The following is a 24,485-nucleotide window of genomic DNA, read 5'->3' on the forward strand; positions in this document are numbered from 1 at the left end:
TGCTAAGTTCAACGTCTTTTCCTTCATGGACGGGTTCTCCGGTTATAATCAGATCAAGATGGCTCCTGAAGACATGGAGAAGACATCTTTCATCACCCCATGGGGTACCTTTTGCTACAAAGTGATGCCGTTTGGATTGAAGAATGCCGGCGCAACTTACCAAAGGGCAATGACTACTCTCTTTCATGACATGATGCATAAAGAAATTGAAGTTTATGTGGACGACATGATAGCCAAGTCCAGCACAGAAGAAGAACATATTGAATACCTTTTGAAGTTGTTTCAACGGTTAAGGAAGTATCAGCTTCGCTTGAATCCTAACAAATGTACTTTTGGGGTTAGATCTGGAAAACTCTTGGGTTTCATTGTCAGCCAAAGAGGTATTGAAGTAGATCCCGACAAAGTCAGAGCTATTCAAGAGATGCCTGCACCAAAAACTGAAAAGCAAGTAAGAGGATTTCTCGGACGATTGAACTATATCTCCAGATTTATCTCTCAAATGACTGCTACATGTGGGCCAATTTTCAAGCTTCTCCGCAAAGATCAAGGGGTTGTATGGACTGAAGATTGCCAGAAAGCGTTCGACAGTATCAAAGAGTACCTGTTAGAACCACCAATATTGATTCCTCCAGTTGAAGGAAGACCATTAATCATGTACCTTACTGTGTTAGAAGAATCCATGGGTTGTATGCTTGGACAGCAAGATGAAACCGGTAAGAAGGAGCATGCCATCTATTACTTGAGTAAGAAATTCACAGACTGTGAGTCTCGTTACTCCATGCTCGAAAAAACGTGTTGTGCTTTGACTTGGGCTTCAAAACGTCTCCGCCAATACATGATCAACAATACTACTTGGTTAATCTCCAAAATGGATCCGATCAAGTACGTCTTTGAAAAGCCCGCCTTAACAGGAAGGATTGCCCGATGGCAAATGCTGTTATCTGAATATGACATTGAATACCGTGCTCAAAAAGCCGTCAAAGGAAGCATTCTCGCCGATCATTTGGCGCATCAACCAATTAATGAATATCAATCTCTCAAGTTTGACTTTCCTGATGAAGATGTCTTGTACTTGAAAATGAAAGATTGTGACGAACCGTTACCTGAAGAAGGTCCTGAGCCTGGATCAAGATGGGGCCTAATTTTTGATGGAGCAGTAAACGCTTTTGGCAATGGAATTGGGGCAATCATCATCACTCCCAAGGGTACTCATATCCCGTTCTCTGCCAGATTGCTATTTGATTGTACCAACAACATCGCAGAATATGAAGCTTGTATCATGGGTCTCGAAGAAGCCATTGACTTAAGGATCAAGATCCTCGACATATATGGAGATTCAGCCCTTGTGATCAACCAAATCAAAGACAAATGGGAAACTTACCACCCTGGCTTGATTCCCTACAGAGATTATGCAAGACGTCTGTTGACTTTCTTCAATAAGGTTGAATTGCATCATATACCTCGAGATCAGAATCGAATGGCAGACGCCTTGGCTACTCTATCTTCCATGTTCAAAGTCAGTCACTGGAATGATGTGCCTAAAGTCAGAATCACGCGCCTTGAAAGGCCCGCCTATGTGTTTGCAACTGAAGCAGTCATCGATAATAAACCGTGGTTCCACGACATCAAGCGCTTCCTTCAAACTCAAGAGTACCCGCCCGGGGCATCAAACAAAGATAAGAAAACTCTAAGGAGACTTTCTGGCAGTTTCTTCCTGAATGGAGATGTGCTATACAAAAGAAACTTCGACATGGTTTTGCTCAGATGCGTGGATAGACACGAAGCAGACATGTTAATGCATGAAGTGCATGAAGGGTCCTTTGGAACTCATTCAAACGGGCATGCAATGTCCAAAAAGATCTTAAGAGCAGGATACTATTGGTTGACAATGGAATCTGACTGTTATAAACACGTGAAGAGATGTCACAAGTGCCAGATCTATGCAGATAAGATCCATGTGCCACCGACTCTACTCAACGTTCTCTCATCTCCGTGGCCTTTCTCCATGTGGGGTATCGACATGATCGGAATGATCGAACCGAAAGCTTCAAACGGTCATCGTTTCATCTTGGTAGCCATTGATTACTTCACCAAATGGGTCGAAGCAGCATCTTACGCCAATGTTACAAGACAAGTGGTTGTGAGGTTTATCAAGAATAACATCATTTGCCGATATGGTATTCCCAGCAAGATCATTACTGACAATGGTTCAAACCTGAACAACAAGATGATGAAAGAATTGTGTGAGGAATTCAAGATTGAGCATCATAATTCTTCTCCTTACAGACCAAAAATGAACGGCGCCGTTGAAGCTGCTAACAAGAACATTAAGAAGATCATCCAGAAAATGGTCGTCACTTACAAAGACTGGCATGAAATGCTGCCATTTGCTTTACATGGGTACCGTACTTCAGTGCGTACTTCAACAGGGGCAACTCCCTTTTCTCTAGTATACGGCATGGAAGCTGTGCTCCCCGTAGAAGTTGAAATCCCATCAATGAGAGTCCTCATGGAGACTAAGTTATCAGAGGCTGAATGGTGTCAAAGCAGATACGATCAGTTGAACTTAATCGAAGAAAAACGTATGACTGCTCTATGCCATGGACAGTTATACCAAGCAAGGATGAAACAAGCCTTCAATAAAAAGGTTCGACCTCGTGAATTTCGAGAAGGCGACCTCGTGCTTAAAAAGATCTTGTCTTTTCAACCAGATTCTAGGGGCAAATGGTCTCCTAATTACGAAGGCCCGTATGTTGTCAAAAGAACATTTTCTGGCGGCGCCATGACTCTTGCAACCATGGATGGTGACGAACTCCCATATCCTGTGAATGCTGATGCAGTCAAGAAATACTTTGTCTAAAAAATACAAAAGAACAGCTCGGTAAGTCGAAAACCCGCAAAGGGCGACTTAGGCAAAAATGAGCGTCTCGGTGGACTGAAAACCTGAAAGGGCAATCTAGGCAAAAATTAGAGACAATAAACAGAAAAAATTCATCCTGGTAGATTGAAAACCTGAAAGGGCAATCTAGGCAAAAATTAGGGATTAATGACAAAGTAACTGCATCAGTCCATACTTCGTCACCTAAGGAGTCTTTCTCATCAAAGGATCTTCGATCAAATCATCACCAATCTAAAGCGACCAGCACAGTTGGAACTCAAAGTTGTTAGGGAATAGTGGTTATTGCTTTCAATGTAGCCTTTTCCACATAATTACCATTTCCAACTTTTGTAAATACTCTATGGAATCACGCCTTTAGCTGATTTCCATCCTATTAAATAAATTTGAGCCTTGTGCCCATTTGTTTGCAATCTTTAATTTCTTTCAGCTTACAAAATGACGCTTTAATTGTGTTATTCACTTTTAAAACAAAAAAAAAAAAAAAGAAGAAAAAATAAGTTTTAAATGAATTTACTTCACCTTTCTTTTCAAAATAAAAGCGAAATTTTCCTTTGAGTTGTGAACAACGGAAGGAACCTCAGCAGTCGTCTCCATAGGATGAACAAAAGGATTCTCCCTGAAAAATTGTTGAGACAACGGTATTCTTGTCCCAGAAAAGAATTCTTGAAGCAATTATCCCTCGAGGTAAAGAAGCTCTTCTATCCTCAGTGAAGAAGCTCTTCTATCCCCAGTGAAGAAGGTCTTTTATCCCCAGTGAAGAAGATTTTCCATCTCCAGTGAAGAAGTTCTTCCATCTCAATAAGAAAAGATGCTCATCTTCCCCAGAGAAGTTGAAAGCATGCAACATATTCATCACATGTGTTATCTACACCGTGTTGAAAAACATTTGCCAAGTATCTGGTTGTATTGCGGCGTTGGTCCATCTCCAGTATATACTTCTTTGTCTGTCAGTATTGTTAGCATGCATGCTACATTCATGACATTCATCATTCATACATATTTGCATCATTTATGCATTCTTGCATTTTTCAATGTTGCTTCATATTCACTTGTTTAGGATATATCTATCCCAAAAAAAAAAAGAAAAAGGAAGAGAAAAAAAAAAGAGAAAAAAAAGAAGAAAAAAAAGAAACAGGTATGGGCGTGTCATCTCTCCAGTAGGTTGTCACCCATAAGCAGAAATAACATCCTTTCTTTCTCCAGTTCCCCACTGAGATCATTCCTCGTGGAAGAAGGTTGCTTCAGTTTCTCCTCTCAAAAACAAAGGAGAAAATCCCCATTCGAGTTCATTCCTCATGGGTACAAAGTCTTGTTTGACCGTTTCTTTCCAATTCATTCATGGATAGAACCCTGTCTTTACCAAATATTCAAATTCCGATTCCTCAAACAGGGTCGTGAAAAATAGAACCATAAACAATAGCCTCATCATCTGAGCAGTTTATGTCTCTTTCAAAAGATTTTTCCTCTCCAGGAAATCAATCATGAAGACCATTTGACAAATCAGGGCCTTATTACTGTTCACAAGGCTGAATAACCAGTAATTTCCCTAGCTAAGTCTCCAGAATCATTTTATCACTTGGCTGATAATTGATCATGTCTTCAAAACCACTATCACGAGGCTGGTAGTCGGTAACCTTTTGTTCTGGTTATATTATTTAACATGTCTATCACCATGCTGATAGTCGATAATATTAACCAAACCTTTGAAACTATTTTTACCATGTCAAGTCTGTCACCATGCTGATAGTCGGTAACACAGTTTCATACCTTTCACCTTCGCATTATTAAACAAGTCTATCCCCAAGCTGATAGTCGATAATGTCGATAGGTAAGCTTTTCTTACAAAGCTATCATTCCCCGATGAAGCATACACTTGCTTTCCCGAAAAGAAAAAAAACGGATTCTCTTCCGAAAAACGGATTGAGATATCCTTCCCAAACTCTTTCCCCAGTGGAGTCAGTTCTTGATATCCCCTCGGTAAATATATCCTTGCATCATTCGCAATTTTGGTATCTTAGGTCCAAAATTCGCGTCTTCTGATATTTAAGTCTCTTCCACCCTATCAAAACGAAGATTTTCAATCTTCATGTCTCAGGTTGAAGAAACTTAAATAGGGGCATCTGTCATACCCCAATTTTTGACCTAAGATACCACCTCATATCATTTGCATATGCATCATTTGCATCTCTAACAAATTGCATAGCTTGTGTTTGCTACTTGTGACTCAGCAGGGTTTAATCTGGAAATCACTCATCAGTACAAGTAACAATCAATTAGGGTTTTGTTCTCCCTTCATCTCAAATGAATCATCTTCATCAATAATCAACATTTGGTCCTCAGAGATTCATTTCAACAAGCTCAACAGCCTTGAATCGACTGAATTAGGGTTTTGACTGAAGACAGCACACTCCTGACTTTTGCTCAGAATTTGACCTAATGGCTTGGGACATGACCTCAAGACCCCAAGTACATCATTTTGACCTAATCCATTGGCTCAGAACATCTCCTACACAAGGATTGATCAACAGTGAAATTTCAAGTCATCAGAATTAGGGTTTTTGAACTATCAGGGACTAAAATCAGGGATCACATTTGGGAAACCCTAAAAATCCCCAGGGAGTCAATCAAAGATTTCAATAATCCTCAAATAATCCCTATGACAATATACAATGGAAATTACATCTCAATTCAAGATCCACAGTCATCAATTTCATCAGGTCGACAATTAGGGTTTTTGACCTAATTCACTGAACCACTGACTTTTTAATCAGGACATGGTGTCACAACTCAAACCATGGCTCAATATCCTCTAATGCTTCAATATGATCCATTCATACCATTCATATGGTGAGGATAGCCTGTTTCATTTGAAATCTCCAGAAACGCGATTCGTCTGAAAAAGTCAACTCAACAAGATCACTATTGACTTTTGGGGAATTTTGGTCAACCATGACTTTTGAAGTTTTGAATCATCAATATATGATATATGAAGTCATTTGATCAAGAAAAATCAAGAAAATCAATCAAGAATCAAAAAGTCAAAAGTTTGACTTTCATACTTAGAAAAATTTCTAAGTGTTTTTCAATGGTTTTTTCCAAACTTTGAAAGGGAATTTCTCAAAATTTCACCTACAAACTGAAAAAAACTCCCAACATGAAAGTTGTAGATTTTGATCCAATAAACAACTTTGACAGATATAAATTTTTTCCATAAGATCAACCATTTAAGAGATATGGAGCTTCAAAGTTGACATCTTTTGAAAGTTTCACTTAAAACTTCATTTTCTTCAAAGTTCATGGATCTTTTTCACCCACTTCCTTAAGGATCTTGAAGAAACTTTCAACTAAGGTTTTGAAGTGTGTAATATGAGCTTTCCAAAATGTCCAAGAGCATGAAAAAATATGGAGCATAGCTATGGTTTTGGATTTTGCAATTAGAGGTCATTATGCATGAAATTACAAGCCATTTTCACTAAGTTCAATACTATATGGCCTATAATTCAAGTGATGACACACCAAAGCAATGATTGAATGATATTTTTCTGATTTGAGATCAGAATGGAAAGAGATAAGAAGCTTAGAGAAATAACCATGGTTAAGTCACTTTAACCATATGCATTAAATGGTAAGATTCCTTTCTATCTCCAAATGCCAAATCATCACTTCTTGAAGCAAGTTGCAAAGTTCTGAGTTCAAAACTCTTGGCCTATAAATAGAGGTCCAAACCTCATTGCAAATCACACCAAAACCTCACAATTATAGGTTTTCTCTCTTCTTTCTTGAATTACAAGTCATGTGTTTCAAAGTGAGGTAGAAAACTCAACCTCCAAACCTTGCAAGTTCTGAACAAAGTGATGCTTCCCACAACTTCTAAATGTCATATATGATGTGTCTGAATCACTCATACACCCCAAAACACCTGAAAACTCAAAATCATCATCTCACCTCCAAATATGCATAACATGAGACTTATCATGCCAATTTTTGTTCAGGCTCAACTCTGTCCAAACTACCACTTCTAACATCATCCGTATATCACATATGAACTATCCAATCCATCACATATAGCCAATAACCTCAGAATCATCAAATTCGATTTACTCTTGAAGCTTATGCAGATCGGGTACCATGGCCATGCCCAGATGAATTCAGATGGTTCCAAGCATCCAGACACCTTCCATAAGGTTCATTGAAGCTATCCAGATCATCAAACAACTTCTGTAACACCTCCAAGCAAGAATTCGATTCTCAGTTGTGCCGTTTTTAAGGTAAGTGCTCATGAACTTCAAATTCATACTTCCACGCATCATAAATGAAATGTGAGCATACCATCTTGTTTCTGCACCTATGAGGATCATTAACCCTCAATCAATTGCATCATAACTTGCACATACACGATTTCACATTGAATTTCAGTTCTAGGGTTCTTCATGTTCATGCAAAAATTGACCCCTTTAGAGCAAAAATAAATGAATTCTGAGATCACCATCATGTTCCTTGTGAAAAACCGAGTGAGATAGACCCTTTGCTTGATCAAAACAACACAGTTTTAGAGATTTTCAAATTTCAGTTGGAGGGTTGTTCTTGGCGCGTTTTTGGTTCAAAGGATTTCTGGAAATTGATTTAAAATATAATTAATTCAACGCGTGTATATTACAAGCCACAAGCGTGGCTCAGTTGGCTTTTGTTTTGAGTAGTGACCTCAGGGTCACGAGTTCAAGTCCCTATGGGACCAAACCCTTCTTTTTTATCACTATTTCTCTTCATTTTCTTCATAACTTCAACCATTAATTTAACCAATCAAATTAACTCATTTTTTATTCATTTTTTACACACTTATTATTTTATATATGTATTTTATGAATATAAAAAAAAATCACAAAAATATATTTGTTTAATACATTTTTAATTAAGTTTAAAATAACATATTTTAAGTGTTTTTTAATACTTTTAAATATTGTTTTTCACTTGATTTCTCAAACTTAATCACTTGTAAATATTTTTTGAGCAAACCCTAATCATCTAAGTGTTAATTGAAGACAATCTTTTTGTTTATCTTGATTAAATTAACTTCTTTCAAAATTCAAATCGTTTTAAAATAAACGATCATTCTTTTCAAAACAATAAACCATTTCTTTTTGAAACTATTGATTAAATCTTTTTAATTGATCAATTGATTTTCAAAATGATGTGGGGCCTCTCGAATATTAGAGAGTATAAGACCCACTCCTTTTATACAGTTTTTCTTTGTACAGAAAACTCTTTCAAAACAATACTTTTCAAACTGTTTTCAAAACAACAAACGACGCGTCTGTAAATAAAACGATCAACCATGTTTTGTAAATATACCACGGGCCTCCACGTAGGTATAAGTCCCAAGCCCTTTTGTACATACCCACTCAAGTACATGAAATTAGGTATTTCATTGTACGCCTTTTGTACATATCTCGATCAGTTTGATTTTTAACTTTGAATAACAAACCAAAAACGAAGGTTTCTTTAAATCTTCCCAAAAATATACCATGGGCCTCCATGTAGGTATAAGTCCCAAGCCCTTTGTGAATACCTGTTTACATAGCTTTGAATAAACTCAAATGGACCTCTCCCCGAGTGTGAGTCCCGAGCCCTGTGTATACAAATGGATCATGCTTACAGGTATATTTCCTTCATAAACTCCATTATATACACACACTTTGTCATATATGTGCTTGTTCATACTTGTTCATATCTGTTCATATAACTATTCATAATTGTTCATGTACTTGTTCATGTTTGTTCGTACTTGTTCATACTTGTGATTATGTTATATGCTTATTCAACTTAGTACAACACTAGGTTCCCCATAGCCTCCTATTGGGCTTCGTGCAAAGAATCTCCCTAGTTTAGGTTAGGACATAGAGTACGGTTTCCCGGTGAAATCGCTCTAAGAGCTCAAACCAACTATACCATGCCTCCCCTTGGGCTTTGTACAAACGAGTGACCCTCCCATAGCCTCCTCTTGGGCTTACAATGCAAGGACCCTGGATTGTCCCTCCCATAGCCTCCTCTTGGGCTTACAATGCAAGGACCCTCGGATAGCCTCCTCTTGGGCTTCGTACAAGGACCCACGGGCTTCTTATAAGCATCCCCAATATCCAAATCAAAATACCCTAGGAGATTAGACATTTATCATCTCTATGCTAGGAGTATCTCTTCTATATCATCACAAACAATCAATCAATCAATCAAATTTTTTTTGCCACAAGGCTGGCTAATCAATCAAACTTTTTTGCCACAAGGCTGGCTAATCAATCAAACTGTTTTACCACCGTACTGGATGATTAATCAAAGTTTTTGTCACAAGGCTGACTTCATTGAAACTTTTGCCACGAGGCTGGCTGATTAATCAAAACTTTTTGTCACAAGGCTGACTTCATTGAAAGTTTTTGCCACAAGGCTGGTTAAACAAACAAAAATCAAACAAATGTATGTGATGATATAGATTAGATACATCTAGCATTTAGACGACATTTGTCTATTTTCCTTTGCTTCCACTAGCATAAGTGGGAACTACGATTGCTCTGACTTTCTCAACATCCCTTTGAGAATACGTAGGCACAAGGTCGATCCTTGGCGAGCAAAACAAAAACAAAAAAAACCATTCAAACCTTAGCACCCGTAGACCCCGAGCTACAGATGCTCTGATTCCCTTTAAGGGATATGTATGCAGAGGATCGCGATGATCTTTGCGAGCATAATCAAACAAACACCTTAGGTCCCACCTATTTCACAAGAACCTCTCAATAACATGGAATGAAAAACAAAGCAAAGAAACCTATAGAGTACTATAGATACGTTGGGTGCTAATACCTTCCCTTCGTATAACCAACCCTCTTACCCAAGATCTCTCCCCCCACTTTTAGGTTATTGCAGCTTTTTTCCTTTTCCTCCTTTGGAAATAATAAAAAGTTTGGTCGGTACAAAAGAAAAATCATTTTTTATGAGCACTCGAGCCCAAAGAAGGCATCAGGTGTCTCATCCCGCAAAAAAGAGGAACAAAACGGTTTTTTCGCCCGCGACAGCTGACACGATCAATCTCCAACAAATACTTCTCAATGCAAATTGGATCCGGTCTAACGCATGACCCATCCTTAAGCCTAACGCACGGCTATCCAAACATTTATCAAATGCAAACTGGATCCGCTCTAACGCACGACCCATCCTTCAGCCTAACGCACGGCTTTCCAGAAATCTACCGATGCAAATTGGATCCGGTCTAACGCACGACCCATCCTTCAGCCTAACGCACGACTTTCTAGACATCTACCGGTGCAAATTGGATCCGGTCTAACGCATGACCCATCCTTCAGTCTAACGTACGACTCATTCTAAGTACATCCTCCAGTCTAGCGTACGACTCATCCTAAGTATAGCCTTCAGATACGATCTAACGTACGATGTAGTCTGATTCTCAAGTCTATCAAACTGGACGGCATCTTTAAGCCCATCTCAATCAAGTCTCTCAACATTCGGATGGCATCTTTAAGCCCATCTCCGACAATACTCTTCTTGGATGGCATCTTTAAGCCCATCTCCTACAAAAAGTCCCTATCTCGGCAAGGGCAAATTTCCTAGGTATTCTAGTGTTCAATCCTCTTCCACATTCAGATTCCGACAAGCACACAAGCCAATCTACATCTTCAAGTGTAAGAAGATTGAATAGGAGCAGCTGTCATACCCCAAAATTTTCCCATCATATTTCAATATATCTTGACTCATATGATCTTCAGTTAATCAAGCATATGCAAGGATTGGGCACACTTATTTACCTCCTAAGCAATCAACCCACAACTAGGGTTTTGTTTCTCTCGAGATCAAATCAAGTTCTAAGGACTCAAATGGATCCCATGGCCTCTCATATGCTTCAAAGGGTCCTCATGCCAAGTTTCAAGCTCTGATTCATAGGATTGCTCAGTCAACTGCTCAAATGATCAATAGTCGACTAGTTTGACCTAAAAGTCAATTGTGGTCAAATTGCAGTCAAAATTCCTGATTTTTGGTCAACATCAACACTCTAATTTTATATTAATCATTTGATCAAAGGTTGATCATGATTCATCAAGAAAAGATCAAAAATCTACAAAAGTACAAAGTTGCTAAATTAGGGTTTCTAAGTAAAAGTCAACTGAACTTTGACCAGCCATATCTCTCTCATACTTTCTCAGAAATTCCTCAACCAAAGCTCATTCTCAAGGAAATTTGATTCTCTACAACTTTGATGTTGGGCCCAAAGTCAAGAAATTCACCATTTGAGAGATATGAGCCAATACATTACAGGTCCTTCTAGAAGCTCACAAAAAGTTGTTTTTTGTCAGAAGACATATCTTCAAGATAAAATCCTCAAATGGAAAAAAGGTTCCAAAGTGGCTTGTATAGGACATCTTGGGCTTTCCAAAAAGTCCTAGAACATGTTCATATGATAAAAATTGAAGGAAATATAAGGCTCAGAAGTTGGTCAATTTTCAAGAAAAATACAAAACCCTAATTGCATAATCTTGTGTTTTTGGACTAATGGGCCTAAAACATGGGCCCCAAACATGTCCATAGGGTGTATGAACGTCCTTAAACTAATTACTTTATTTTTATAATATTTATTTTGTTTATTTGAATTTTAATTCATTTAAATGCAAATAAATCATTATAAAATATGGGAAAATTAGTTTTAATGAAGGATTTGATTTTTAATCAATTCTAAACAATCAAGAGGGCCAAATATGATACAGATTTCGTGACAAGAGGATTGGAAAAGATTGGATTAAAATTGATACAAAAATAGCAAGAATTTATGCAAATTTCAATCAAATCTTCCTCTCACCAATTACTTGATTCCTTTCCAATATTTTGCCCTAATTTCCATCACTATATATAGATAACATTCTCTGCATTAGGGGACACGAATTGGCAGCCCTCAAGAACACATCAAAACTTCCAAAAAGAGATAAAACTAGGGCACGTGAAAAGTTGGTTTCTAGAGGGATTCAAGGCCTACTAACTGTTCAATTCAAGTCCTGGAATATCAAAGCGTGAGTGGGAAGCAAAAACTAGGCTTGATCACATACGAAACCATCCCCTTCACTCACGGTTTGCATCCACTTTCTTAAAACATCAAAGATTTTAAATCATGCCATTTAAACGAATTTTACGTATGCACTGATGCTTATATTGATGTTTAGAGTGGTTTAGACCCATCGTTGTAGAGTTTTGGTGCAGGTATGAAGATGTGCCATTGTTAGGGCACATCTCTTTTTCTGTTCGTATCTCCCTATGCAGGAAGTTCTAGACCAAAACAAGGCCTCCATCGTGATCGTGGGAGTTTATTTAGTGGATCTGGGTAAGATTTATGTTTGTTTGACGTTGGTTATGGCAGGTTTCAAATCGCAACCAAGAAGACGAAGGACCTGCGAAAAAATCCACAGGTAAAACCCCAGCTTTTTCCGCAGGTAAAATGGCAGGTCAGGAGGTTGAAGGTGATGAACAATCATCGTTGAAGGAGCTGACCGTTGCGTGGCAGCGTTCAATTCGTTGGTGGAAAATTCCATTCCCTCTCCTCATGCGTGGAAGGCTCTGGTTGGACAGTCAGAAAGTCCACACACTCTCTCTTCACACGATTGGTCGTTCAAAGGAAGTTGGGTCCCACTTTGACTTATATTTGATTTTAAGATATTTTATTATTTATTAATCGATAGTTGTTAAATTAACAGAGACTACAAATAGCGCAGATGGCAAGGATAAGAAGCTCATTCCCCTGAAAACCTGGGTTCGAACCCAGGCTCTACCATTATTTTTTAAAAAGATTGTTTCTCATGGATCCGGTGCATCCAGCAAGCTCAGGCGTATCATGCACTTCAACGCCAGCCTTCAGATCTTCCTAGCTCCAAAATCTAATGCCCAGAACACGCACGTCCACGATGCACCCCCAAGGCTTTACCACACACAATCAGCGCCCATGTTTTCCCATTCTTTATTTATTTATTTATAAATCTTGTTTTACTTATTTGTCCTTTTTTAAAAACCCATTTATTTATTTATAAACTAAAAAAAAGCTTTGATTTAGAATTAATTTAATTTTATAAATTAGGATTAGTATTTAATTATTAATTTAGTTTTTAGTTTAATTAATTTAATTAGATAATTAGTTTTTTTAGTTAATTAGTTTAATTAGGTTTTAACCATCAAATAATTAATCTAGAATAGGTTTTAATTTTAAATCAATCTTTTCTTTTAAACAAATAAAAATCTGTAACACCCCACACATATATGTCTAGAATAATATGTGTCGCACGATCGTGAAAAAAGAACAGAGTCGTCACTAATATATTTATCCCATAAGGGAAAGGAATATCAGAAAACCTAACAAAGGAAGGAACAGGGTCTTGCGATCATAGAATCTAGGTACGGGAGCCAGTTACGCGAGGGGAAAGTATTAGCACCCCTCACGCCCATCGTACTCGATGGTATCCACCTATGTTTGTTTCTATCTAATAAAGGGTGTGTACTATGTCTATGTCTACATGCGAATGAATGCAAAATGTAGGGAAAAGAAAGAATTGTACTCGCACGGGCCCTACCCCGCTGCCTACGTATCCTTTTCAGGAATCAGAGTTACCGTAGCTCGGCTTAAGATTTTCTGTTTGTTTATGTGTTTTTTAGTTGGGCGGAGTTAACGTTCGCGCTCTTGCATAAGGGATCGACCTACGATGCGTTCGAGCGGAAATAACATTGCCCTTAGATGCCAACGAGGCAAAAGGAAAAGAAATGATTGGTTTGTGTCTTTTAGGGTAGATGGGTAATGAACAGTTCCCAATACCGGGCCGCTCACCACTTTCTCTACTTTGTTTTAATTTGAACCATTGTTAGGTGTTTTAAGTGTTTTTGGATGGTGTTTTTTAAGGAGAATTTGTTTGCGATTTGAATCACACAAAAGTGTATAACGGTCGAGAAACAGATTAGGGAATGGATCCCACTCATCTCTCTCCCATTATGTAGCGATCGAGAAACAGATTAGGGAATGAATCCCACTCATCTCTCTCCCGCTAAGTGATTAAGAAACAGGTTAGGGAATAAATCCCACTCATTTCTTATAGCGATCGAGAAACAGATTAGGGAATGAATCCCACTCATTTCTCTCCCACTAAGTGATTGAGAAACAGATTAGGGAATGAATCCCACTCATTTCTCTATCACTTTTATTAAGGTGTGATTCGTATCTCTATTTATTAGTGTTTTAAGGTTGAAAAAGAAAAAAGAAATGAACAAGGGAGACTAACCTATTTCTCTAACCTAAGTGTTATTCTAAGTCTAATTCTAAAGTTAACATAGTGACCAAATTCTAAAAGGAGCATACCAATGGTGTTAACAAAGTAGGCCAAAATATGGCAAAAAACAAGTAACGAAATCACACAACAATTATACAAAAAATAGCATGAAAATGGTACAAAAACAATTCAAGCAATAGTACAAAGTTACCCTAAAAAATACTACTATTTTTATGAGTTTTTATGAAAGAGAAATGAATTCTAAATCAAGCAAAAAAGAGACTAAAACCATAAGCCTAAAACTAGTATTTTTTATGAACATTTTTTATGTCAAAATTAGTATTAAAGTCTAAAAATGATATTAGAAAAATTAGTATTTTGATCACCTAAAAGAAAATAGAAAAAATCTAATCAAACCTAAATTCTAGTAATCAAAAGAAATAGAAACAGGGGGGTGCGAATTGAATTTATTGGTGATGCATAGCAGGGCGCAGGGCCCAACAAAGGCTGGCCCAGAAGTTGTTGTTTTTGTATGATTTTGCTGCCAAAAAGGCATGGGCCCGAGAGGGTGCGAATAACAGCTTGGCCCAAGAACACTTGTTATTCAGACTTTTATCCAAACATTATGTTGATTCAAAAAATTATCTACAACTAAATCCAATTAATCAACAATTATCAATTAATACAATTAATCTCCATTCAAATCATTATTAATTTTCAGATTAAAACCATATACTAAAATCATATTATATAGAAAGGGAAATTAGGGTATTTACTTGTGACCTTTGAGATCCAAACGAACAAGTTTCCTTCTTCTTTCTCAAGGACGAACGGCGCGACGGCATCCTCACCATTTCCGATCAACAATCCAGCCGCCGTAGACGTCGGTTCTCACCTCACAATCCGGCATCGTTTACCTCTCTCAGATTTACTCTCTTTGCTCCGTTCTAATTTCACTATCTCGATTCAATCCGTCCTAAGTAAACACAAAGAGATGCTCCGACAATGATTCGAAGACGTCGGCCACTAGAATTCAAGGTAATCATCCGTGTTGTTCTTTTGCTTCCTCCCTCCGATTTCATCTTCTTCTCCCGTTCTCTAAGTTACGATCATTGCACATAGGTGATGTTGATACTACACATGGAAGTGGCGTGTGATTCGGTGAGGTTGTTTGCAGGGAGGTTGTTGAGTTCGTTGAAGTTCTTTGCTGCAGAAGCCTGATTCGGAGGGAGAGATTCGGAAGGAGAGCTCGGGGAGATGATGATGAACTGAGATCGAAGATGAAGATTATTACAGGTTGTTAGATCCTCAGTTCTCTCTTTTGCCAATTTAGTTACAATCTTTTGTTCTGATTTTCTCCTCTCAATTCTTCTGTTCAATTTCTGGTCACAGTGATGAGATTGAAGACTGGATTTTGAATGTTCAAGATTTTTCCAAAGGATCCGATTATTGGTGATTGAAGAAGATTCAGTGATGGTTTGTGAAGAATTCGATGAAGATGGAGAGTTGATGAATTTGCAGGTTTTTTGATGGAAGATGAAGGTTGAGAGGTTGAAGAAGTGGAGAAGAATCTCGAAGATGATGTGAAGTGTGAAGTGTTCAGAGATTGAAAAAAACCGGGAAAATGGAGGGAAGAGGAGATTATATAGAGACAGATGAATGAAGAAGTTAGTTACAGAGTGGAGTGCTTCAGCCATTAGATTGAAGAGTTCTGTTATGCAATTGATGGTGGAGATTGAATCAGTTATCAGGTTAGTTATCTCTGTTTTTCAGTTATACTTCTGTTAGTTACGCTGCGGTTTTCTCTGATTCTGAAATTCTCTTCTGGTTTTTATTTGCTGAACCGGTTTTCTTTCGATTGCGTTTTGGTTTTTCTTTGGACTGTTAGCTCAAGTCTTCGTGTGCAGAATTTTCTCCTTGAGCTGATGCCGTTTATTTTTGTGCCGCTTCGGTTTATTTGCTGTGCAGGTCTGAACCGGTTTAATTCTTTATTATGCGGCGGGTCGAGTTGGTTTTGCAGCAGGTATTTGGCATGGCTTTGGTTAGTGAAGTTGGTTTTTTGCGGTTCATGGTACAAAGCATGGTACAAAGCTTGGGGCATTGTTGTAAATCTGTTTTGGACAGCATGATGAAAATGGATTATGGCATGAAGGCTATTTTTTTGTGTAATTTTGTAATGAGTTTTTGTAATAGATATCTTGGATTTGAATTGTATGGACTTTTAGTATTTTGTAATAGATATTTTGGATTTGAATTTTGAAAAGATGAATGATGTTAATCTTGAAATGGCTTTTGCACATGAACTCGAGATTAATAAAATCCGACCAACTCGTATCTTAAGAAAACTTCGCAAATCTCCACTTTCAAATTTCAGTGACAAACCTTGATTTCCTAACTTTAATTTCCAAAATCCAAGTTAACTTGCAATTGAAGTAACGAGTATTTAACGAGAACCAAAAATCATATTGATCAAAGTGAACAAATCAATCCCTTGAACCATTGCACTTGTATTTCAATTCACCTCAACAATAATGCTCTGAAATAAATCCTTGAAGGAGATAAGAATTGCATGTATAAGAGCATAATACGAAAATCCAGTGAACCTCAATTAAATTGACGATCTCAGACACCATGTATGAGAAGCTCTAATCCTTTGACCTTGGTGAATCTTGAGGGAGAACGACCTTGTAACTTGCGGAGAAAGAAACCATGATTAATGGAGAACAGTTTAAATTAACCTTGAATGAAGATAGGGGCCTTAAAGCGACAGAGAAACCTCACTCTTCAAGATCCTTGATCCTAATGCCAAGTTCATTGGTTAATGAATGCATGACCATGCAAATGCCCTAATGGAGGTATGCAGATGAAATGGGGAGTATAAGCCAGATAAAAATAAAGGGGTAGGACAAATTTGGGGTATGACAGTTGCCCCTATTTAATCGTCTTAAACTTGAAGGTGAGATTGCCGCTAGCCTTTCGAACATTCGAGGTAGAAGAAGATTAAATATCCGAGTACCAGAAATTTGTCCTAAAGAGAAGATGGTGTAAATGTTATCCTCATTTTTTATTTTGATATTTGCTGGGGAAAGAGAAATTTTTTTTTTTGGTGGAAGATTATGGTAAGCAACTATAATTGAATGGTGATAGCTTGTAACGTAGCCAAGGTGCCAATACAAGGTTCTCAATGGAAATGATTGTCGTATGAAACTGTGATTGGGGAGTACAGGTTTGATGGAAAGATAGGATCTACGGACTCAAAAATTGAAAACAAGGGTAAATGACTCGAAACCGTGGTGAGATCAACAAATCCATGACTCAAATCCAGGGCGAGCATAACAGACTCACGACTCAAATCCAGGGCGAGTATAACAGACTCACGACTCAAAAGAATTGAAAAAGACGAGGATAAGGTCGTCAGACCTACGATCCATGACTCGAAACCAGGGTAAGATCAATGGACCTACGACCCACAGGAAATGAAAAAGATGAGGATAAGGTCAACAGACCTACGATCCATGACTCGAAACCAGGGTAAGATCACCGAACCTATGACCCACAAGAATTGAAAGAAAGAATAAACACCAACACTGAGGCTGGAGAAGGAGAAGATTATCAATAACACTGAGGCTAGGGGTTGGGAATTGGTTTGATAGACATCAACACTGAGGTTGGAGGATGTCAACACTGAGGTTAGAGAAGGGAAGGATTAACATCAACATTGAGGCTGGGAAAGGAAAGGCATCGACACTGAGATCGGGGAGGAAAGGCATCGACACTGAGGTCGCGGAAGAAAAGGATTAACGTCAACACTGAGGCTAGGAAAGGATAGACATCAATAATGAGGTTGGAGGACATCAACACTGAGGTTGGGATGATGATTAGCATCGACACTGAGGTCGGTGAAGGAAAGAGTAGACATCAACACTGAGGTTGAGAATGATAGACATCAACACGGAGGTTGGATCTAAAAGGTTTGTCCGCATGAGGGAGAGGGACCATGGAGACTAGTGACGACTAGGCTCGACCCGAAAGAGAGTACATACTGAAGAATCACGGAGATATCGATGCTTGCGAAGCCTAAGAATTACATTAATCCCTCAGGCCAAAGGCGGGGTGTAACTCTTCAAGAGCGGCAATTATTCGAATTGCCACACACCAAGTATGGTTATTCAAACAATTGAAAAATGAGATGGGTTGAATGCCCACCCTCATTCACACTCTAATCTGCACGCAGCATACGGGAAATAACCTCGGAGACAACGATTCTGACGAAGAAATACATTATGTCCGATCCACACTGGAGAGAGAAAACGAAACTTCTTATGGGGATATATTACTTCGTGCCTCCTGGGCACATAAAGCTGGCTTATGCATGTCGCGGGGAAAAATCGTATCTTTTTCGGAATGAGACACCTGATGCCTTCTTTGGGCTCGAGTGCTCAAAAAATGATTTTTTCTTTTGTTCCGACCAAACTTTTTATTGTTTCCAAAATAGGAAAAGGAAAAAAGCTGCAATAACCTTAAAAGTGGGGGGAGAGATCTTTGGGTAAGAGGGTTGGTTATACGAAGGGAAGGTATTAGCACCCAACGTATCTATAGTACTCTATAGGTTTCTTTGTTATGTTTTTCATTCCATGTTATTGAGAGGTTCTTGTGAAATAGGTGGGACCTAAGGTGTTTGTTTGATTATGCTCGCAAAGATCATCGCGATCCTCTGCATACATATCCCTTAGAGGGAATCAGAGCATCTGTAGCTCGGGGTCTACGGGTGCTAAGGTTTAAGTGGTTTGAGGGAGAAGTTTTGCTCGCCAAGGATACGACCTTGTGCCTACGTATTCTCAAAGGGATGTTGAGAAAGTCAGAGCAATCGTAGTTCCCACTTATGCTAGTGGAAGCAAAGGAACAGAGACAAATGTCATCTCAATGTTCGATGTATCTAATCTATATCATCACATACATCTGTTTGATTTTTGTTTGAAAATCTTTTCATTATAAGCCCTGGGCCATGCCACTTATGGTGCTTAGAATGATAAAGATGCTTTTTAGCCAGCCTTGTGGCAAAAACTTTCAATGAAGTCAGCCTTGTGACAAAAAGTTTTGATTAATCAGCCAGCCTTGTGGCAAAAGTTTCAATGAAGTCAGCCTTGTGACAAAAACTTTGATTAATCAGCCAGTATGGTGGCAAAAAGGTTTGATTGATTAGCCAGCCTTGTGGCAAAAAAGTTTGATTGATTGATTGAGTGATTGATTGTGATGATATAGATGAGATACTCCTATCATAGAGATGATAAATGTTTAATCTCCTAGGGTATTTGATTTGAATACTGGGGATGCTTATAAGAAGCCCGTGGGTCCTTGTACGAAGCCCAAGAGGAGGCTATCTGAGGGTCCTTGCATTGTAAGCCCAAGAGGAGGCTATGGGAGGGACAATCCAGGGTCCTTGCATTGTAAGCCCAAGAGGAGGCTATGGGAGGGACAAGTCGTTTGTACGAAGCCCAATGGGAGGCATGGTATAGTTGGTTTGAGCTCTTAGAGCGATTTCACCGGGAAACCATACTCTATGTCCTAACCTAAACTAGGGGGATTCTTTGCACGAAGCCCAATAGGAGGCTATGGGGAACCTAGTGTTGTACTAAGTTGAACAAGTATATATAACACAATCACAAGTATGAACAAGTACAAACAAATATGAACAAGTACATGAACAATTATGAACAGTTATACATATATTTGACAAAGTGTGTGTATATAATGGAGTTTATGAAGGAAATATACCTGTAAGCATGATCCATTTGTATACACGGGGCTCGGGACTTATACTCGGGGAGAGGCCCACTTGAGTTTATTCAAAAGCTATGTAAACAAGTATTTACAAAAGGGCTCGGGACTTATACCTACATGGAGGCCCATGGTATTTTTTTGGGAAGATTTAAAGAAAACCTTCATTTTTGATTTGTTGTTCGAAGTTAAAAAAACAAATTGAACGAGATATATACAAAAAGGTGTGTGTACAATGAAATACCTAATTTCATGTACAGGAATGGGACTTATACCTATGTGGAGGCCCCTGTTTTATTTTATAAAACATGGTTGATTGTTTTGTTAACAGACGCAAGGTTTCGAAAACAGTTTGAAAGTTTTTGTTTTGAAAGAAGTTTTCTGTACAAAGAAAAACTGTACAAATAAAAAGGAAAGGGACTTATACTCTCTAATATTCGAGAGGCCCATGTTTGAAAATCAATTGATCAATCCAAAAAAGATTTAATCAATAGTTTCTTTTGAAAAGAAAAACCAAAAAGAAACGGTTTATCGTTTTGAAAAATTATGATCGTTTGTTTTAAAACGGTTTGAATTTTGACAAAAGTCAACTTAATTAAGATAAAAAACAAATTTTATGCTTAATTAAGACCTAAATAATTAGGGTTTGATCAAAAATATTTACAAGTGATTAAGTTTAAAAAAAAATCAAATGAAAAACAATATTTAAAGTATTAAAAAACACTTAAAAACATGTCATTTTAAACTTAATTAAAAATGTATTAAATAAATATTTTTTTTGTGATTTTTTGAGTATTCATAAAATATATGTGTTAAATAAAAAGTGTGCAAAAAATGAAGCAAAAATGAATTGATTTGGTTAGTTAATTAATTAGTTAAAGTTGTTAAAAAAAATTGAAGAAAATAAGTGTTAAAAAAAATGGTTTGGTCCTGCCAGGGTTTGAACCCACGCCCTGAGGTTCACTACTCAAAACAACAACCAACTGAGCTGCGCGTGCAGCTTGTTTATGATACACACTCATTTAATTATATTCAAAAACAAGTATTTGAAACTTTTGAACAAAAAATGGCGCCAAGAACACATCCCTATTTTGATTTTGAATTTTTCTGAAATTGAACCAATTTGAACAAGTAAAGGGTCTATTTCACTCGGTTTTTCACGAGGAACATGATGGTGTCCTCATAATTCATATATTTTTGCTTTAAGGTGGTCAATTTTGTGATGAACACGAAGAACCCTAATTCTGAATTTGAACATGAAACCGTGTACGATTGATGAATTGTGAAATTGATTGAGAGCTATTGATCAGTGATAGTGCAGAAACAAGATGGCAACTCAATTTTTCATTTATGATGCATGTATGTATGAGTTTGAAGTTCATAAGACTTACCTTCAAAAACGGCCAAACTGGGAATTGAATTTTGATCTGGAGGTGTTACAGATGCTTTGTAACAATCTGGATAGCTTCAATGATGATTATGGAAGGTGTTTGGATGCTTGGAGTGAATTGAAAACACCTGGAGCAGTTGGAGGTACCCGATCTGCAGTTAAGCCTAAGTGTGAATCGAGCTCAATGATTCTGATGTTTCAGGTTGATGATGAGTGTTTGGATAGCTCATATGTGATATATGTGAGGTGTGGGAAGTGTTAATTTGGACAGAAATGATCTGGAATGAAAATTGGCATGATAAGGCTCTTCATGCGTTCATATGGAGGTTGAAGAGTGAATCTGAGTTTTGGGGTGATTTGGGGTGTGTGAGTGGTTCAAACACATCCCATATGATGTTTATGAGTTGCTAGAACCATCACTTTGGCCATAGCTTCAAGGGTTTGGAGGTTGAGTTTTATACCTCTTAGAAACTTAAGAAACTTGTATTCTAAGAAAGAAAGAGAAAGCCTATAATTTGTGAGGCTTTGGTGTGATTTTGAATGGAGTTTGGACCTCTATTTATAGGCCAAGAGTTCTGAATGCAGAGCTTGGCAAGTTGATCAAAGAAGTGATGATTTGGCTTAAGAGATAAAAAGGAATCTTTTACATTTAATGCAAAATGGTTAAAGTAACTTAACCATGGTCATTCTTCCAAGCTTCTTATCCTCTTCCATTCTGATCTTCAAATCAGAAAATATCTTCAATTATTGCCTTGATGCATCATTACTTGCATTATTTGGCAAATTGGTTCATAACTTAGTGAAAATGGTTTGAAATTTCAAGTGAAAATGATCACTAAATGCATAATTCAAAACCATAGCTATGCTCCATATTTTTTCATGCTCTTGGACATTTTGGAAAGCTCATATTACACACTTCAAAACCCTAGTTGAAAGTTTCTTCAAGACCTTTAAGGAAATTGGTGAAAAAGATCCATGAACTTTGAAGAAAATGAGGTTTTAAGTGAAATTTTCAAAAGATACCAACTTTGAAGCTCCATATCTCTTAAATGGTTGATCTTTTGGAAAAAAATTATATGTGACAAAGTTGTTCATTGGATCAAAATCTACAACTTTCATGTTGGAAGTTGTTTTCAGTTTGTAGGTGAAATTTTGAGAAATTCCCTTCCAAAGTTTGGAAAAAATCATTGAAAAACACTTAGAATTTTTCTAAGTATGAAAGTCAAACTTTTGACTTTTTGATTATTGATTGATTTTCTTGATTTTTCTTGATCAAATGACTTCATATATCATATATTGATGATTCAAAACTTCAAAAGTCAAGGTTGACCAAAATTCCCCAAAAGTCAATGGTGATCTTGTACAGTTAACTTTTTCAGACGAATCGCGTTTCTGGAGATTTTAAATGAACCAAGCTATCCTCACCAAATGAGTGGTATGAATGGATCATATTGAGTTATTGGAGGACCTTGAGCCATGGTTTAAGTTATGGCACCATGTTCTGATTAAAAAGTCAGTTGTTCAGTGAATTAGGTCAAAAAACCCTAATTGTCGACCTGATGAGATTGATGACTGTGGATCTTGAATTGAGATGCAATTCCCATTGGATTCTGTCATAGGGATTATTTGAGGATGATTGAAACCTTTGATTGACTTCCTGGGGATTTTTAGGGTTTCCCAAATGTGATCCCTGATTTCAGTCCCTGATAGTTCAAAACCCTAATCTGATGATTTGAAATTTCACTGTTGATCAATCCTTGTGTAGGAGATGTCTTGAGCCAATAGATTAGGCCAAAATTATGTACTTGGGGTCTTGAGGTCATGTCCCAAGTCATTAGGTCAAATCCTGAGCAAAAGTCAGGGGTGTGCTATCTTCAGTCAAAACCCTAATCGGGTTGATTCAGAGCCTTTGAGTTTGTTGAAATGAATCTCTGAGGACCAAATGTTGATTGTTGATGAAGATGATTCATTTGAAATGAAGGGGGAACAAAAACCTAATTGATTGTTGCTTGTACTGATGAGTGATTTCTTGATTAAACCCTGCTGAGTCACAAGTAGCAAACACAAGCTATGCAATTTATTAGAGATGCAAATGATGCATATGCTATGATATGAGGTGGTATCTTAGGTCAAAAATTGGGGTATGACAGATGCCCCTATTTAAGTTTCTTCAACCTGAGATATGAAGATTGAAAATCTTCGTTTTGATAGGGTGGAAGAGACTTAAATATCAGAAGACGCGAATTTTGGACCTAAGATACCAAAATTGCGAATGATGCAAAGATATCTTTGTCGAGGGAATATCAAGAACCGACTCCGCTGGGGAAAAGAGATCGGGAAGGATTCCTCAATCCGTTTTAGGAAGAGAATCCGTTTTTCGGGAAAGCAAGTGTATGCTTCACCGGGGAATGATAGCTTTGTAAGAAAAGCTTACCTATCGACATTATCGACTATCAGCACAGGGATAGACTTGTTAATAATGCGACGGTGAAAGGTATGAAACTGCATTACCGACTATCAGCATGGTGATAGACTTGACATGGTAAAAAGAGTTTCAAAGGTTCGGTTAATATTACCGACTATCAGCATGGTGATAGACATGTTTAATAATATAACCAGAACAAAAAGTTTACCGACTACCAGCCTCGTGATAGCGGTTCTGAAGACAAGATCAATTATCAGCCGAGTGATAAAATGATTCTGGAGACTTTGTTAGGGAAATTACTGGTTATTCAGCCTTGTGAATAGTAATAAGGCCCTGATTGTCAAATGGTCTTCATGATTGACTTCCTTGAGAGGAAAAATCTTTTGAAAGAGACATAAGCTGCTCAGATGATGAGGCTATTGCTTATTGTCTGTTTTTCACGACTCTATTTGGGGAATCGGAATTTGAATCTCTGGTAAAGACAAGGTTCTATCCATGAATGAATTGGAAAGAAACAGTCAAACAAGACTTTGTACCCAATGAGGGATGAACTCAAATGGGGATTTTCTCCTTTGTTTTGAGAGGAGAAGACTGAAGCAACCTTCTTCCATGAGGAATGATCTCAGTGGGGAACTGGAGAAAGAAGATGTTCTTTCTGCTTATGGGTGACAACCTACTGGAGAGATGACATGCCCATAC

At 37.7% G+C, this 24,485-nt stretch overlaps 1 protein-coding gene across 1 annotated transcript; it reads left to right on the forward strand.

The window, feature by feature from the left end:
- Positions 1-414: 414 nt before the first annotated feature.
- On the forward strand, positions 415-1,783 carry LOC131599151 (uncharacterized; the record flags this gene model as incomplete). Its single annotated transcript, XM_058871609.1, has 1 exon — positions 415-1,783. A coding segment is annotated over exon 1 (1,362 nt), but the record flags the coding sequence as incomplete, so codon positions are not given.
- Positions 1,784-24,485: the final 22,702 nt, after the last annotated feature.

This window comes from Vicia villosa, linkage group LG4, assembly GCF_029867415.1.
Source record: "Vicia villosa cultivar HV-30 ecotype Madison, WI linkage group LG4, Vvil1.0, whole genome shotgun sequence".
Taxonomy (NCBI): Eukaryota; Viridiplantae; Streptophyta; class Magnoliopsida; order Fabales; family Fabaceae; genus Vicia; species Vicia villosa.